This window comes from Engraulis encrasicolus, chromosome 13, assembly GCF_034702125.1.
Source record: "Engraulis encrasicolus isolate BLACKSEA-1 chromosome 13, IST_EnEncr_1.0, whole genome shotgun sequence".
In the NCBI taxonomy this organism is placed as follows: Eukaryota; Metazoa; Chordata; class Actinopteri; order Clupeiformes; family Engraulidae; genus Engraulis; species Engraulis encrasicolus.
The window spans coordinates 19,457,590-19,476,087 of NC_085869.1; the positions used below are offsets into that span (position 1 = coordinate 19,457,590).

The 18,498-nt window shown below is 42.1% G+C and overlaps 1 protein-coding gene across 3 annotated transcripts; it reads left to right on the forward strand.

Moving 5' to 3' along the window:
- Positions 1-5,081: 5,081 nt before the first annotated feature.
- lnpa (limb and neural patterns a) lies at positions 5,082-17,121 on the forward strand. 3 transcript variants are annotated; one of them, XM_063213382.1, is made up of 13 exons: positions 5,082-5,184; positions 6,332-6,431; positions 6,821-6,862; positions 8,295-8,482; positions 9,440-9,498; positions 9,644-9,684; positions 10,774-10,857; positions 10,950-11,001; positions 12,114-12,350; positions 13,499-13,604; positions 13,987-14,057; positions 14,516-14,740; positions 15,961-17,121. In XM_063213382.1, the coding sequence occupies exons 2-13, from the start codon at positions 6,405-6,407 to the stop codon at positions 16,173-16,175; spliced, it is 1,347 nt and encodes a 448-aa protein (XP_063069452.1). In that variant the 5' UTR covers positions 5,082-5,184; positions 6,332-6,404; the 3' UTR covers positions 16,176-17,121. The 3 variants fall into 3 exon arrangements, with proteins under 3 accessions (XP_063069452.1, XP_063069454.1, XP_063069453.1); XM_063213384.1 differs by lacking the exon at positions 5,082-5,184 and adding an exon at positions 5,191-5,418; XM_063213383.1 differs by lacking the exon at positions 5,082-5,184 and adding an exon at positions 5,431-6,202.
- The last annotated feature ends 1,377 nt before the right edge of the window (positions 17,122-18,498 follow it).

Sequence of the window (18,498 nt, forward strand, 5' to 3'; positions counted from 1 at the left end):
GCTAAGCGTTGTCTTGCTTTGAGACAAGTTAAAAGACGGAATATGTCGCTAAGCTAGTGAAAGTCAATGGATACGTGTACGGATCCATTGACTTTCTCTAGCTTAGCGACATATTCCCTTGTCTCAAAGCAAGACAACGCTTAACATGAAAAATAAGACACTTTACCACCTGGCCAACAATTTTAACTGTATTAAGCCCCAAAATAGTGGCATACCCCTTTAAACTAGGCAATGCAAACACTTGGAGAAAAAAATCCTATGTACTCATATTTTACCACTTCCTGAAAGTATGTGGACTGTTCCTTTAGTAAGTGACTGGCATCAGAAGAAGAGTGTGCTCTCCTTCAATTATTACATCATGAAACCTGGTGCACCTGAGATATGGATTTATATCCTCTTATTTGCCAACACACTAGGTACATGAACTAGTTGGGTTTTGGAGGCTAACACTTTTAATAGGGCTGACTTTTTGTGTCATAACTTTTGAACAGCTGCCCAAATTTGCTAACCTGGCTCTCACGCAGATGGATTGTCATCCACGAAGTGTAACGAAGATGCACGAAGCACTAGGGGTCTGGCGAGAGCCAGGCTACAAATTTGCAGGGCCGCTGACAGCTTTTATCGGGCCTAGGACAAAGTAATCTGGGCACCCTCTCTCCCTGGGCCCGGGGCAACCGACCCCCCAGTCTATTTTTAACATCCTCCATAGAATGTGGGGATTCACTAATTGCGTGTTTTCACTCACACCTTATTTGACACTGGACACATTATGTCCTATTCTTGGGAACCATCATGGCGTTAAATGCTAACAAGAAGACTACATGCTTCCGGGTGACTTGCGAATTGCGAATTAAATTTTGTGCGTCACAGGAATATGAGTAAGCCCAGGCCAATGAAACAGCTCACACTCATATGCAACAGAATACTATGTGAAGGAATATTGAACTATGATGGGAATCTGTTTGTGAAATGAAAATACGAGCATTAAGTGAGTATATGAACAATTTTAGTCCCTTTTTAAAATAAATATTGAGTTTGGCCGTCAACTTCGTTGTAGATTTTGATTTTGGCCCTCGGTCAATTTCAATTTCAATTCACCCATTGAAATTCTAGAATGCAACAGAGTTCGCAAATCACCCAGAAACATGGGTTTTCTCCATGATGGTTCCCAAGGTCCAAACCTCTATGGAAAAATGAATGTGGTTTCGCTGACCTGTCTCAAATAAGGCGTGAATGAAAACACACAAGTAGCAAACCCCCGCATTCTATGGGGGATGTTAAAAATAGACTTAACTAGGGATGACGGATTTGATCGTTTGGTGTCAACCACCAAAATAAATACGATGTTGCTATCAACATGCTAAAGCGGGAAAACTGGTGAACTCCACAAGCTAGATTTGTAGTGAATGTCACTGATCGTATCCATGGTAATCACAAAGTATACTCGTACGAGACGTTGGAAATATTTCTCTACAAGCCCTGATACATGTTTTTCACTCCTGACAACACTCTTTCGATCAAAATAATTGCTATAATTGCTATAATTGCATTAAAGGGACACTGTGCAGGAAATGGTTAAAAAGGGTACTGCAACTATGCTGCTCATTGAAACTGGGCTGCCTATTGTAATAAACATACATTTTCTAGTATGGTCCAAGTACAGTCATTTTTGCAGCTAAAAATGGCTATTTTTGGAAATTCAAAATGGCGGACCATGGAGAAGATCCCCCTTTTCATGTATGAAAAGTGCAATTTTCTCAGTCATAATGAATACTTAGAATTTGATGGTGGTGGTAAGTATTCATGAAAAGGGTAACATTAGTGAATGGGCAGCATTGTGAAAATAAACAACTAAAAATCTCACACAGTGTCCCTTTAAGTCCAATTGCCACTGTTTAACATAATTTCAAAACTTACTCTCGAACTGAAGTTTGCTAGATGGCTAATTCTTGCGGCAGGAACTCATTTAGCTCACGCAAGATGACCAATGTAGTCCTTAAATTTCCCTGGTTAGCCGAGGGATAGCAACATTTGTTTCTTATTGTCATGTGTTGTCTAATAAGCACATTAACCTCCTGACTACCAGCAGTTCATTTTTATTCTCTCTAGAGGACCTTTGTAAACGGCAACATCTCCCACCCCATACACACTACTGAGCTAACTCAAAATGGTCTTTATATTAAAGAGGACATTCAGGACTTTCAAATGATACCACGTTTGTAGGGGTGGGGCTTCGGGTACTTTCTGTTTCTTTGCAAGGAAAATGGTGTCCATTAAAAATAGTCCGCTTTTGGTTAAAGGAAAAGTAAATGCTTAATACTTTCAAGTGGGCAATTATTGTCTTAAAATATCATCTTTATATGTTAGTTAAATCTCTTAAGAGCACGATAAAACAATTTTTAGATAAATGTAACATTATTTAATTCCCATATTTAGGTGTTAAAGAAATGTCCTCCAAAATGGACATTGGTAGTGAAATCTTCAATTTTGTTAGTATTTTTCAAATCAGTAAGTCAGTATCAGTATCAGAAGGAGAGAGACTATTAGAGCAAATTATTGATAAATAATCCCAGATGTGATGTTTGAGGAAGATGCTGAAGATTCAGAGACCTCTTAGGATTCATTTCAAGCAGGAAAAGTAGAATCAGAACAAGCAGAACGTTCCCTATTGATGCATTTGTCACCCCATGTGGAGCATGACTCTGATGTGTGTCTGAACTTTGCAGGACAATATTTCAACCAAAAATGAAAGGAAGACTAAATTAATCCTATAGACATGAACACATGTTGGTTCCAGAGATAATAACCCATATTTCACACATCAGAACTATAAAATTAGTCAGCTCTGGTGAAAGTTCTCAGTTGAGGGACGACATGTCATTCAAGCGTCAACAGAAGGTCCTGCTTAAAACAAAATTGCTTTGACTTGAGATGACCTGCGTGAATGATAATGGTCACAGACACATCCAGTTTCCACCTCAAACCAATAAAACACTCATTGTAAATTCATGAATGCTCAAATTTACTAATTATTAAACTGATTGTTATGATTTTTCATCCAGATTGATTGATAGCAATTAAGGTACATACACGGCCTTCCAATGTCCACTGTAATGGACACATTAAATCTTTAAAATAAAAAATAAAAACTCCATCATTCTTTATCAATCTCATTTTTTGCCTTCAAACAATTGGGGGAGTAAAAAAACCCAAAGATTTTTAAACTTTTTTTCCCCTGGTAGTCAGGAGGTTTTAATGCAGAAGAAATGCGGGGACATGTAAATGTTGGTGGGTAACGTTCCCCTGAGCGTGAACAACGTTAGTCTACAGGTCCTTGTCTTTCGTTTATTCTTTCCCAACACCACCAATTGACTTGCACTGGCTTTCCCCCCAATGTTTTCCCCTAAAAAGGGGAGTAACGCACATGTTACACGTCACAGCGTTTATGTATGCTAATTGGAGCTGTCCCTGGTGCTGAACAGGTGCATCGAGCTAGATACAGTGTGTCACAGAAGTGAGTACATCCCTCACATTTCTGCAGATTTGTAAGTATATCTTTTAAGACAGCATGAAAGAAATTTCACTTTGACAGAAATTTGTTGCTCACTCAAAAAATGAATACAGCAATTAATGTTTAAACACGTACCCACAAAAGTGAGTACACACAAGGTTAAAATCCCCCTACTGTATAAACCAGTGCAAGCATTGTGCAAAATGATTATTAATTGTGAGTGATTGTTGCACACCCATAATCTCATTGTGAGTGGATAGCCTCGTTACTCTGTTAATTAGGCCTAGCTAACTGGTAGTAGGCCTAGGTCTACTTGTTGGAAATTTACTGACAACAGTTTTGAGCTGTTCATTTGTCATTTCATGAGATTGTTCAAAGTATTATTTACTGTTAAACTCATATTTGCTTTTACCTTCATATAATTGTGTATGTTACCCTACTACGTCAAGATAGCCTGAACGAAAGCGACTGTTGAAATCTTGGGGTGGAGTACATAGGATGGCGTCGCCAGGTTACGTCAAGATGTCATGGGCGAAAAGCATTGGCGCTGGAGCTGTCCATGGTGCTGAATGTGCCCATAGCGCTAGGCCTAGTAGCTCGACTGATGCTGACGAGCCAAGTGACATTATCGTGCGAATACTGCGCGCCCATCCTATGGATGTAGCCTATGTCAGTGTGGGTATAGCCTCGCAATGCTGATATTAGGCTACCAATACTTATTATGGTAGGTTAAACCAGCGTTCGCCACTTACAGATTTGGCGATTGTATTCCATTGTCTCGCTCATCTGTTGGTCATGTCCTGGTGTTCAAAATATGTACGTTTACAGAGTAATTAATCTTTTATTTAACCTTAATGGTTATTGTATGTTGGGCTATTAACGTCAGGATGACTGAGAAAACCTTGTAGGCCTACAACATGATCGAGATTAATCCAATGCAAATCCAATGTAATGCGGACTAATGCAAAATGCATGCAGTTGTCGTGCCAAAAAGTGAGTGCCTGCCAGAACACGAGTGCCCTCATTGAAACCAATGACATTTTTTGAGAGAAAATTATAAAATTTCTTGCAGAATGAATCACATAATTTATGAACTAAAAATATGCTTATGAAACATTACTCGTCCTGCACTTAATATGAGCTATTTGAATGAAACTGTAACATTTGTTATGACAATTCTTCGATTCTTTCATGGAAATAATACTGAAATTGTAACCAGTTCTTTGTAATACTTCCAGAAGGAATGTAGATGCTTTATTGATAGGCTTTCCATCTTAAATTGTGTCAGATTTATCTGCAAAAATGGGTAAAAACTATCTGAAAAATTGGTCATCGGTTTCCATTGGTTTCAATGAGGGCACTCGTGTTCTGGCAGGCACTCGCTTTTCGGCACGACACAGTCTTTTGGTCTGGAGCAGCGAGTTTGACTGCAACTAATTTTCGACCGCTTCGACTGCCTCGCAGTAAACCAAAAATATACAAATTGTTTTTCAGGTTTTCTTATTTAGACTACATTGTAGAGGCTGGCTTGTTTTGACATGTTTTCTCCCGCCATTTAAAGGGAATACCTTTGTCACGTGACCAAACTGAGTTTGGAAGGAAAGGATGACATCACTTTCGAAGTTTTCATAGCAGGCTAATCGCACTAATGACAGCAGTCCCATGCAAGTAAGGTAAGGTCGTGGGGATTTACTCATCTACACGTGCTCATTTCATTTTCATTTTGTTTGACGGGTTGCTAACAACAAACAATGCATTATTTTACCTCTCCTCACAAGTGGTCTCCGTGTGCACAAGTGTAGCCGTAACGTTAGCTTGGCAGTTGCCAGCAAATCGGAATGGGTACCCTTAGCACTCTGTTGCTAGTTTTAGCGTGATCAAACAAGCTTGGAAGATCATTACAATGGGTAGGTAAACAGTTTGGACTTCAAAACAACATTCACCGCCTGGAATGAGTCCAGGTAACTCGCGAATCTATTCAATTCAGCGGGCTGTTCTGGAAGTTTCCTAATAGGTTAGCAACAGTACTTTTCTCTTTAGCCATTTCACTTTGCCTGCTAAACGCACCAGCTAGCAAAACCAACCACAGAGATGCACGGTACTCAGTTACTGGTTGTGGACATGTTCAGTGTGGTGAGTTGCAATAAAGTAATGAGCAGGGTAGGGTTTTCGGAAGCAATTTATTTTTTGACGACCAAAGTAAAACGGAACAGTGACCGTCGCCCAAAGGTTAGCAGTCGACTGCTCTTCTGGGCTTAGAAGTTGTCTGAAAGACAAAATAAAGGAACTGCGAAACTTTATTTACAAAGGACTGACTTTTGTTGAATTAACTTTTCCCTGTGCCGACATGGCTGCATATTGCATTTGAGTTTCGTGTGCCTCGTGCAGTTATGGAACAACATTGTTGTGACTGTGACACATTGTTCAGACATACTCTGCGACAGTGGGTGTGTGATGCTAATCAAGGCTTAGTCCAAAATAGCCCAGTGTCTTGTTACCGCCTCTCTCTCTCTCTGAAGTAGGTTATAATGCTACTAGTCTTCGGAGGTATTATCGTACTCCCTCGTTCTAATCTTTCTGTTCTGGAAATGCGATACCGACGAGGTTGAACTGTTCCACAACTTGTGCAATTATCAATCATTTACCGAAGACATGCCTGTAGCGTACGTTATGTCATGCATGATGACCACCGTAAGTACAACCAGCAAACCCATGTTCTGTCTTTTGTGCCTCATGCAAGAGTTTTCCATGTGACAGTGTGTAGTTCTAGTGCTCTAGCAGTACCACTTTGGGGTTTAGTAAAGTGTCTCTCTTCAACAGGTGTAGAGGTTTTCCATTCTGGGACTGCTGAGGTATAAACCCAGACTTAAACCGTGGATGTGTCTGAGACAAGATGGGAGCTGTAGTGTCCCGGTGGAGGGTATGTGTGGAATGTGGTTTATTTTAACCTCCCTGCATGATACACTAACCATTTCTTTGACATTCTCTTGACACGTCGGGTTACATAACGTCCACGTCTGCACCACTGTGGACACAGGCGTCCATGCAAAACTGTGTTTGTCAAACGTGTGTGTTCTGTGGTTCTGGGGGGGGGGTGGGGATTCTGGGGAAGTGAAAGCCTTCAAGTTGTGTAAACTTGTGCTGTGCATGCAGCTTGATTACCCGCAGATAAGCCATTCAAATGTTCTAAAGAACACGCTGATCTCATGTGTCATATTGTCTTTATTGCATGTGAAAGCTAACACTGTAACAATTCAAACAGTGTCCTCTTACTTGCAAATGACCAAAACCTATTTTGATTCCTAACAGGCTAAGCCCACAACTGTTGAAGTTTTAGAAGGCATAGATAAGGTAAGAAACTGTCTTCTACCACCAGCTGTCAGTGGGCAGGTCCTACTAAGTAATTAGTCCTTTCTCCCATCACATTTAGCCTTCCCCTTGAATGTCTTATGCAATCGGGCAATTAACCCCCAGAATGACTGTGTGAATCAAGTATGTATTTTGAGATCCACCAGACTCCTTTTAACTGTACACAGTCATTCACTCGGGTTGTGCTCCCCACAGTGGGGGGAAGTGATCCGTCCTGAGAATTAACTGTAGAGTGACAGTCACACATGTTGCCTTGTCATGCCAGCTCAGCAATGTCTTGCAGATTTAATAAACATAATAAACATAGATTATTATGGTGGCAATGCTGTCGGAGACCAACACGACTTGTTTAAAGCTTTCGGGTGCGTTTCTGCCCAAGCTCGGCTGTTTTGGGATGAAAGAAACCTCTGTGTGTGAAGTGTCCTGAAGGAGGTGAAGTCATATGATCCCAAACCCCTTATGACATTTAACCCGGTTACTTACTGCAGCAAGACCCCTGGAGTGGAAATAGATTTGACCTGTGCAGAACTCATGTAGGTTTAAAGGTGGTGTCTGTTTATAAGAATAGCCTTGTATATATTGTATATAATACCCCTAGGCTAATAACATTCGTTAAGATAATGGGCTTCGTATGTCCTTTATTCTTAAAAATGTTCTTTTGATCAACTTTTTCATGGATTTCAAAAGTCTCTACTCCAATACTCTGGTCACGGCCACACAGCATGCCGGACATAAGTTAACATTTAAATACTGAGATCACGTACGACAATGACACAACTCTGATATTTGCGTAACATAACATCATTTACTACTCAGTGGCGGAAAAAATGCACACAGTCCTCCAGGGCAAGACACTTGTAGGGCCCCCTATACAGCTTTCCAAGCTCACAATAGGGCACCCACCACCAACACGGGAGGGCCCAGGGGCAAGTACCCTGCTTGCCCTCCCTATAACTCCGCTCCTGTTATACTACTACCAAATTGAATTCATTTTTTGAAAGGAACACAATGCTTATCTTTTGAATTGAGTGTGCAGTGTCACTTTTTTGTGGCACAATCAAACATGCATGTACAATGCCTTTCAGTCAAACTGTAACACAGTTCATCTTTGTGTGCCCTCTTCTTAGCATAGCTTAGTATGGGGATGTTTACCTTTGAGAGTTATCATCATCATATTTAGGACACGTTATTTACTCTACTACATGTTCACTTCATGTGAATGCTGAGCAGGGAGGCCAACAAGGATGGAGCAAAGGGGTCAGTTGTCGTGGGCCCAGGGAATAGCCCCCCCCAGAATTGGGTCCTTATTATTACATTATATGGATTGGGTCGGGGGCCCTTTTAGTTGATTTAGTCCCGGGCCTGGCCAAAGCTGTCAGCGGCCCTGTTGCTGAAGTCTGACGTGTGTTTGTAGGACATCCAGGCCCTTGAGGAATACAGAGAGAAGAACCAGAGGCAGCTGAAAACATGGCTGAGCGGGCTACTCCTCTACTCCACCCTCCTCTACCTCATCGCTGGCGTGGTGGTGTACGGCTGGTACCTCCCAGAGCAGACCATTGGCAAGCTGATATTGGCACTGCCATTCCTAGTCTTTCCAATATTGTAAGTGTTTTGTTTTGGGTGTTAATTTGTGATTTAAAGGAGAATTCCTGTACCTGATGCTGCATGATTTTTTTTTTCTCTCAGCCCTTGTTGAAATCCGGGCCATTCCGGGCATGGTTTGTTTACATTAAAGGATAACTTCTGACAATTTTCGAAATGTAGTTGTAATGCTCACACTACCCTGGACTTGTCAGTAGTTGTTTTTTTTGTTTGTTTTTTTAAATGTTCAGCCTTTTCCGAGATCCTGGTCATTGTAATGGGGGCAGAGTATATTTACATAAAAAAAACAACTTAATTTATTCTCAATAACATCAGAAAGGTTATGCAAAATCAGCAGACAACTCGCAAACAGAGATACCTTTTGGGATAATACTTGGAGGATGTTAAGAAGTTAAGAAGGTTTTTAATGTTAACAAAAGCCCCCATTACAATAGCTTAGATCTCGGAAAGGGCTGAGCCAGAAAATGCAGCATCACCAGGTACTGACAAGTCAAGGGTAGTGTGAGCAGTACAACAGCATATTGAAATTGGCAGAAGTTATCCTTTAAAACAAACAAACGCACACACACACACACACACACACAGACACACACAGACACACACACAGACACTGAACAAATATGTGCCAGGGCTCAGGTGTCGGTGTTACTTAAAGGACTGCGGTTATAAAATTGAAGGGGCCACAGCTAAGACATCAGACCTTACAACATGGCAGTAGCTTAAAGGGTAATATTTGAAAAATGATAAGACGTTTTAAAAACACCCCCATTAGAATGGGCAGGGTCTTGGAAAAGGCTGCACTATCAATTTATAAGGGTAGTGTGAGCAATACAACTGCATGTTGACGTTGGCAGAGATTCTCCTTTAAATTGACTTTCCTGAATTTGTGTTTGTAATCATTATAGATCGTCTGCACGTGCATGAATTGACCATGAGGTGTAACTGTTTTCTCTGCAGAGTATGGTTCCTAAGGAAGCTCATCATTGCCTTGTTTAACAAAAGAACGGAAAGAAATGGTAAGCCATATTTTAGCTTTAATGGTTTATTTTAAATATCTTTAACATCCTTCGTCACAAGTGATTTTTTTTTTCTATTAACAATTCATAACACTCAAATCTCTGATTTTTTGTTTGTTTGTTTAATCCCCCTTTCCCCTCTAAGATGAAAAATTAGAGGACCTTAAATCAGAAAAAAGAAAAATAGTAAGTATAGCTTGCTCTCTGATTTCTTAAGATGTGTTTTTCTTCGTCTGTGTATGTGTGTCTGTGGCCTCTGCAAGTCATAACTTTCGAATCTCTGCCTTACTTTGGCTTCACACTAGTTTCATTGACCCTTGTAGAGATCTGTCTGTCTCTGTCTCTGTCTCTGTCTCTGTCTCTGTCTCTCTCTCTCTCTCTCTCTCTCTCTCTCTCTCTCTCTCTCTCTCTCTCTCTCTCTATCTCTATCTCTATCTCTCTCTCACTGTCTCTGTCTCTGTCTCTGTCTCTCTCTCACTGTCTCTCTCTCTGTCTCTCTCTCACTGTCTCTCTCTCTGTCTCTCTCTCACTGTCTCTCTCTGTGTCTCTGTCTCTCTCTCTCACACACACCTACCTGTAGTATTTGGAGCAGTAGCAGGACACTCCATCCTCTTCTCTCTTCTTGGCGCTCTTCTCACACAGTTGCTATTGAGCCTCCGTGCCGCCTCTCATTGCAGAGAGATAATTTCTGCTCCTAATAAATAATCTAAAATCAATGCAGACAGCGGTTAATTGGCACGGAGACTTTGCTTTGCGGGCTGCCCGACGAACGTCTGTCTTTGAATTAATAGCATTTAGCGCTAGCAGGAAATAAATCTGAGAAATTGCTTGTCATGTACTGTCATGTCTAATAACTTTCAATAATTAGAGCTGATGGATTTTCACACTTTTCATTATCGGGGTAGTGCATGTAATTATTCTTTTCATTATGTGCAAACAATTAGCCGTATTTTGGCCCTTCCTTCAGTTGCCAAACAAAAAGGAAAACCAAGAGCGATCTGTAAACCTGTAAAGCATTTGGTTCAAAGTCTCCTCTGCTATTTCTATTTCTGTGTAGAGTCTATGTCTTGAGTGTTGAGACTTAAAGTAGGAAATATAAGTGATCTTATGTAGATTATAATGTATATTAAATGTTAATTACTTCATTGGGAGTTTGTCTTCCGCCGTATAATTATGTAAATATTTACATGTGAAAATAATGTGACCGACTTCTCTGTCTGACCTCAGTGGTCAATCCCACATCTTCACTTCTCTTTCTGTGTTTCCCTGTCACAGCTTGAGCAGGTGATGGAAACAGAAACCTACAAAAATGCTAAACTCATTTTAGAGAGGTTTGATCCAGGGTCCAAGAAGAAAATCGTAAGTTGTTTTTGTCATTTTGCGTTATTTATTCACACATGGACTGATTCGTTTCGCAGTGCACTACTAATGATTTTGACTTGGTGGTGTAGGAACTGGAGAACACACCTATTGGTCCTCCCATGACCCCCAGGCCAGGACAAGGTAGGAGGAGATGTTTGGTAGATGCAATATGCATGAACGGCGTGACGTGTTCCATGTGCGTTAAGCCCTTTTTTGGGGGAAAACATTTGGGGGAAAGCCAATACAAGTCAATTGGTGAAGGATTAAACGAAACTATGCTCAACATGCCGAAGACGTGTTGTGTTGTCGGCTGTTCAATAATATAGCCAAACAGCCGTGGCTGAAGCATGGACTGTGTTCATTTAGGCTAACCTGTAGAATGTAAGTTAATGAGACATTCACTTTGTTTTCTCCCAAAGAGGGGCGTAATGCACCTTCACGAGCAAAGTACCCGGATGGCCGTTCATACGTATAGGCCACACCCTCTACTTCCTGACCCATGGGGCCTTAAGTCACACAAAAAAATTGAATGGAAATGAATGGGCCGAGTCATGGTGGATTTTTGGTGCATATGTGGCTTTTTAAAGATTTGGATTGGCGTTGTAAGATCATTCATTTCAAGCCCTGTAAAATGTTTTGACTCTTCAGGCCTCATGAGGTGGAGACTTATGAGACCTTGCGATAGAATACAACTTCTGAAGGCTTTTCAATATGAGAGTCAGTGAAGTCAAAACCTGTGTTTTTAAGTTTAATAAGACGTAAAGTGCTACAATGTCGTGAAAGATTAGCAAAATCCGGAGGTACTATTAATGGCATTGTTGAATTTATTTATTATGTACATTAAACGCTTTTCGCTGTACTTTATTGTTGGGTTTGAAAAGGGAACTAAAATGCATTTTGCTGACGTCATTAAGTTGCGTTTTAGCATAAATGTAGCCTTGCACGCCTCTGCTCTCTGAGTGTACCAATAGCCACGCAGGTCCACAGCGTCCAAACGGAGAAATGACTGACATATATTTTTACCACCTTCAAACCTAATCTTACCATGTAGCAATGTTTATATTACCTTAAAATTGACGAGGTGATTTTCAATAGCACTTTCTTTGGTAGGAGGCACCTACTATAAACCTACTATAAATCAAATGTTATTATTTAGGGACTGCATGATTTTGATTTAACTGGGATGCGTAAATAAAGCTGACATGGTGGTGGTGGTGACGAGAGCTGTGTGTGTGTGCTGGGTTCCGTCTTAGAGCTGCGCCACAGAATCGTCACTCCGCGTCCAGTGCCTGTGGTGGCCCCCAGCCCGGGCCCCATCACCGCCCGCCCTCCCCCCGCTCCCGCTCCTGCAGGACCCTCGAAAACTTCCGACGCAGCCCCCCACACGGCCCCCGGGGGGCCCCCAGAGAGGAATCTGCCTGCTATAGTTGCCCAGCAAACCTTCATCAGGAGACCCATCATGGCACCTGGAACTCCAGTGCCTGGCGTTGGTGAGTCTGCATCCACAAGTGAAGGCTTCTTCACATGGTTGTTTTCAAGTAACGCTTCATGATTATGAAACGGTGATCTCATGGGTACGCATTGGGGGGGTGTAATTCATGTACAGTGTATCTGGAGAGCGCATGTTGTTGCCAGAGAAAAGAGGCCTTGGTAACCAAATACAAGTCTTTGTCCATTATAAGGGGAAGTGGGTGAATAAAGCGCACTTTGTTCAGTTGAATACAGTCTAGCAGGGGAGCCATGTGTGTGTTATTTATTTTTTTTAATGCTTGTTGAGTTCTCCTGTAGAGCTTTAATTTCCCCTGCCTAGTTCAACACAGCACAACCACGAAATGTTAAAAGCGGAAACCCTGCCCCCCTTAATCACGTTTTTCTGCAGCTATATCTGTTGCCAGTTGTGAGGTAGGACTTTCCCCAACACAAGCCTATAGAGAACTATTACACAGACTTGAATAATGTTTTCTTTGTGCCGTTTCTTTTTTTTTTTTTTTCATACCGTCACTTTTTCCCAGACTCCGTAACTCCATTTTCTCCCTTCTCCCACTCTCTCTTTTAGTTTTTTTTATTTTATTTATTTTTTTACATTTTTTTGTTGCCCCGAAAATTGAATGTGAAAAGCAATTTGATGCACGGAGTCACCACAGAGTTTCCATATGCTGGTAAATTAATAAGCAGCAGGGAAGCCGGGGACTTTGCCAAGTCTCGCAGAAATGACCAGTCATCTTTCCCTGTGATTCACTCCTTGATGTTAAATTATATTAATTACCACTCAGCGGCCCAGCAGGGGCTCACTGACACAGGGACTCTGAAGGGAAGGGAAGGGAAGGGAAGGGAAGGGAAGGGAAGGGAAGGGAAGGGAGGTCCATTTCTAAGTAATTATTAAAATGTGTCCCTTTCAACCAATTTATCACCCACCACAGTCCTGTAGGTAACACTGAGACCTGAGCCCTGGCACCTATTTGTTCACCGTGTGCGTGTGCGTGTGTGTGTGTTGGGTTGCTGCTCTCTCACCAGTGTGTCTGAGTTTAACCTTGGGGCTGGTGCTCAGTGCTGGGTTTGTGTTTACAGTACTGTAGTGCTGTAGGGCTCTGGTTCACTGTGTTTGATTGGGGCTGTGTTGTGTTGTGGTGTTTTGCAGGAATGCACCCCCCAGGGCCCCCCCTGGCCAGGCCCATTCTGCCCCGAGAGAGGGGCGCCCTGGACAGGGTCATCGAGTACTTTGTCGGGGACGGACCACAGAACAGGTACCTAAACCATTTTACGTATTGAAACGAAATGTATGTTTTTTTTAGATTATTAAATTTTGCGAATTCAGGTAAATTGGGCCACTTTGGGCCATTCACTTGTATGCAAAAAAAAAAATTGCCCCAATATACCTGAATTCACCATATTTAAACAGTATTGTAATGTAAATATTCAATGTCGTTTACAGCCTCTTCATAGGCTTTGTAATGTTATCTGAAATAACTGATTGCCATGTCAGTTGTCAATTATGTTGCATGTTGGCATCCTCCATCTCAATATTTGTTTTTTTTCTCCCTCCACCTTCACCTTTTTGCATCTCTCTCTCTCTCTCTCTCTCTCTCTCTCTCTTTCTCTTTCTCTCTCTCTCTCTCTATCCCCTAGATATGCCCTTATATGCCAGCAGTGTCTTTCGCATAACGGCATGGCATTAAAAGAGGAATTTGAATACATTGGTAAGATTTAGAGAAACACAAGTGTTCCTGTCAGTCTCCATCAAGCACTGCACCTTCATTTGCCCTCTAACATTTGGCAGGCCAGTATATCATCGGGCTCTTAAAAGCCTTTGCTCCCCCCTGGCCTTTGAAAGTGAAAGGGAGGTGAAAAAAATGTCTAGATTGAATATGCAAACAAGTGTAGCCCATCCATCGCATCCCTTTATGTGTCCATATTTTTTTTTTTTTACTTCTTAGTTTTAAGAGTATCATCAGTTTCATTTTCATATATATTAACCTCAGGCTTTATAAAAAATAAAAAAAAAACAGGGCAATTTGACAGACCGGCTAAGATGGTGTGCGCTTTGAGTGCTGCTTTATTTAAAAAGTCGTTGTTTATTTATATCTGTCCTGCTTCCATCCCGCCTATCCACCCTCTCCCCCCCACCCCCACCCCTCTTTGCTGTTTCACTTCGCAGCCTTTCGCTGTGCCTACTGCTATTTCTTGAACCCGGCCAGGAAGACGCGCCCACAGGCACCACGCCTGATGGAGATGGTGGCGGACAAGAGGATGAGTCTTGACCCCGCTGCCGCCGCCGCCGCCGCTGCTGCTGCTGCTGCTGCTGCTGCTGCCGCCGCCGCCGCCACCCACTCCCCCGATGCAGCCCCCGCCTCAGAAGATACCCCCCCCTCTGCTAGCACAGGTAACACACACACACACACACACACACACGTGTGTGCGCACACTCACACACACACACACACACACACACACACACACACACACACACACACACACACGACGAGCCCGGTTGGGGGTAGGGGGGAGAAATCCCTCACGCTTGATTTATGATGAACTCCCTGGCGAGGAGGGGGGTGGTTGTTTAGTAATTTGATAGTTTTGTCAGTGATGGTGATGGGTCGGGGCTCAGGGTCTGCTGTGGGGGGTATATTGGGGTTGAGGCCTGCTGGAGTTGTAATCTGACCGAGTAGAGAGGCAGCGCCAGACAGTGCCAGTGAAGGCGCTTATGTCAAGGCATCATCTGTGACTTCAGTGGGAGGAGAATGGCCTCATTTTTTGGAGGCCCCATCTATTGAAACGACTCCTGGCCTCTTGAAAAAACTAGGTATGTTTTCTTTTTGTTTTTCTTGTTTTTCTGTGTTGGCACACATGATGCAAGACTAAATTTGTTTTCTCTATTGTTTTTCTGCTAGTTGTTTTTTTTTCCCTGGTAACCTATCGGTGAACCGGTATCAGTCTTTCTTCATCCTGTATGAGTGTTGCATCATGTCCCCCCCAGCCTAAATCCACCCATCCCCTCAGCTTTAATGGGGACATTTGCTTGATCTCATTTCGGATCTGAAGACAGATTCGCTGAGGGATTACAGGCTTTGGCTGCTTTCATCTCTGTGTCCGGCTCCGGCTGCTTACAAAGCCTCGGCTTTCCCAAGCCTTTTGCTTCCTCACTCCAACACTCCTCCTCCTCCTCCTCCTCCTCCTTCTCCTCCTCCTCCTACTCCTCCTCCTTCTCCTCATCCATCCTCTTCTTCCTCCTCCTCCTCCTCTTCCTCCTTCTCCTCCATCCTCCTCCTCTACCTCCTACTCCTCCTCTATCCTCCTCCTCCTCCTCTTCATCGTCGTCGTCCTCCTCCTCCATCTCCATCCTCTTCCTCCTCCTCCATCCTCATCCTCTTCCTCCTTCTCATCCTCTTCCTCCTCCCCCTCTTCTTCCTCCTCCTCCTCCTCCTCTTCCTCCTCCTCCTCTTGGCCTAGCTGGGACTTGTACCACTAGACTGGCTTCATTATGCCCATCATGTTGTTGCTAATTAATCCTTAAGTCTGTGTGCCTTTTGGATGTAATTTGTGTGATCTGGTTAAGTGAGTTGGCGCTGCGCTGGGTTGGGTGCCTTGTGTGTGTTGCAGAGGAGGGCGAGGCAGCTCCTGAAGGCCAGGCCCCAGATCTGGAAGTAGAGGAGCAGCCGCAGCAGGAGGAGCAGGAGCAGGAGCAGGCTGCTGTGGAGGAGGAGTCGACCACAGATGACACGCCCCAAGGCCCCGAGCCCACAGAGGAGGAGACCGTGCTGGAAAAATCTGAAGGGGAGGAGGAGCATGATGTCTCTGCCATGGAGGTGGAATGAAGACTTTCACTGGCGTCAACAACAAGGAACACAAAGGAGTTTCATAATGCTGTGTGTTGGTTGTTTACCATGAATGCCTAGTCCCAAGCATTTTTGCCTGCTATTTTGCCCCCATGCTGTTGTATGTAGAGGAGTTGCGTTTGGGTTTTTTTTTTTCTCCTTTTGTTTTGATATAAAAAAGCTATTTACGTTTAATGCTGTAAGTGATTGAGGAATCGGTCACAAATTCAGGAGAATGCCAACGGAAGACTGAAAAAGGGATTGTTTGTGTATATAAATATGCTGTGATGTGAGGAATGGTTTTGATGGGGGAAAAAACATGTAAAACGACTGAAATATTTTGAGTAGCCATATCCTCCGCTTCCATGTTTTACACTTCTTCTGTTTTCACTAAATGTAGCACTTTCTAAAACACCAGGCATACACTAGCCTAAATTTGTTCACACCCAGAAACAATAAGCACAGTTTTAACTGCAGTCGACTGTTAGGGTTTTTTTATGTTCGTTTATCTTTTTTGTAATATGAAATGGAAAAACTCGTCTTGCCATGTCGGCTCTGTCATGTTTGAATGTACTATTTTTGTGTGATAGTTTTCATTCAATAATGAAATATACAGTTTCTTAATGTAATAACATATTTATAGTATTTATACAAATTTGGTCTATGGTACAGTGCCTTTCAAAGGAAAGTGTTAGGTTGCTTTTCAAGCAGACACCAACCACATGTTTACAATTGAATTCTGGTACACTCATAGGAATGTTGAGGTGTATTTATTTCATCTGGGGAAGGTGAACATGAAACAGTTTTACTAAACTATTGTGCCTTCGTACTTTACATTTGTCAAGATAATGGAAGAAATGTGAAGTATACATCTTCTTTCTGTAGCCAATGTGCTGTTGAGGAGAAAATGCCACAGATTGTTAATAAAGTATTTTTTAAAAAGCTCCTTTGCTGTGTTGGTGTCATACTCCAGGTAATGTTAAGAGTAGAGAGTAGAGTAGAGTAACTTTATTGATCCCCAGGGGGAAATTCAGGTATCCAGTAGCTTACATAAATCCACAAATGCCACATGGACATTTCAAGACACAAATAACACAGGAATAGTCAGGGAGGGGAAAATAAAATAAAATAGTAAAGATAATAAATGTAAAAAAGGTAATTGTGCAAAAAGACATTCTGTGCGTTGGGACAGACCAATGCAGAAAACATACTCTGTCAGTTAAGGTAGACAATCTTAACATGACCTGGAACAAGTGTTGATTGATACATCTATGAGTATAGTATGTAGAAGTAGGCAGTGTACAGAGTTAAGTAAGTTAGTAAGGTAGAGTAAGATAATGTAGGATTGTGGCCATAGTAGGCCTTGCAACTTGTTATGGCCCGGCTTGTTGGAGGCACTGCAATATAGAAGTGGAGACAACACCAGGAGTTACAGATGAAATAGCTCTCTTTTATTTACAAGTTCAAAATGGTTAATTGTCAAGGTCATGTGTGTGCAGTGCAGCACGGCATGGAGTGAGGATATAAAGTGCATGTGATGTCAGTGTGGAGAATGGAGACACAAAGGGGGAGACCAGGGGCCTCATGCACTAAGTCTTATGTACATTTCCTACTGAATCTTTGCATATATGAACATTTAAAACAAATATGCATCTAAAACTTAAACCGTATCATTCCATTCGTAATAGCTTTTTATTCTGAGTCATGTGATATATCAGATTTTACATTAAATTTAGTGGTACACCTAGGGTCCTAGGTCCTTTTTCATGTGAAGTCAGTCTTAGTACATCTGAACATTATTGTGAAATGAGGCCCTGCACACGTGGCCTAGGAGTGCCTACTGGAGTGGAGCAGAGACTTAATTGGAGCTCATGTCAATTAAGCCTCCTGGCACCAGCCTTGCTCATGCACTGGCATACTAGTGTCAATAGGGTTGAGACAAACTGCTGCTCATTGAAACTGCTGCCCATTCCCAAAATTGACCTTTTCATGAATATTTACTTAGTAATAATAAACTAATATTTACTGGTCTGTCTAAAGTACATTAGGATTTGCAGCTCAAGATATCTATTACTGGAACTTCAAAATGGCGGACATGCAGAGGATCCACATTTTTAATGTATGAAAAGGACAATTCTTCCAGTCATAATGAATACTTAGAAATGATGCCGTTGGAAGATTGTCGTGAAAAGGGTAACATTTGTGAATAGGCAGCATACACTCTGGAATTGAATGGCAAACATTTTTTTGAAAATAGGTCAGTCAAACCTTAACAAAGTTTGGATGAATTTCAATCCCCTTATGTAATATATTTTAGCCTTCA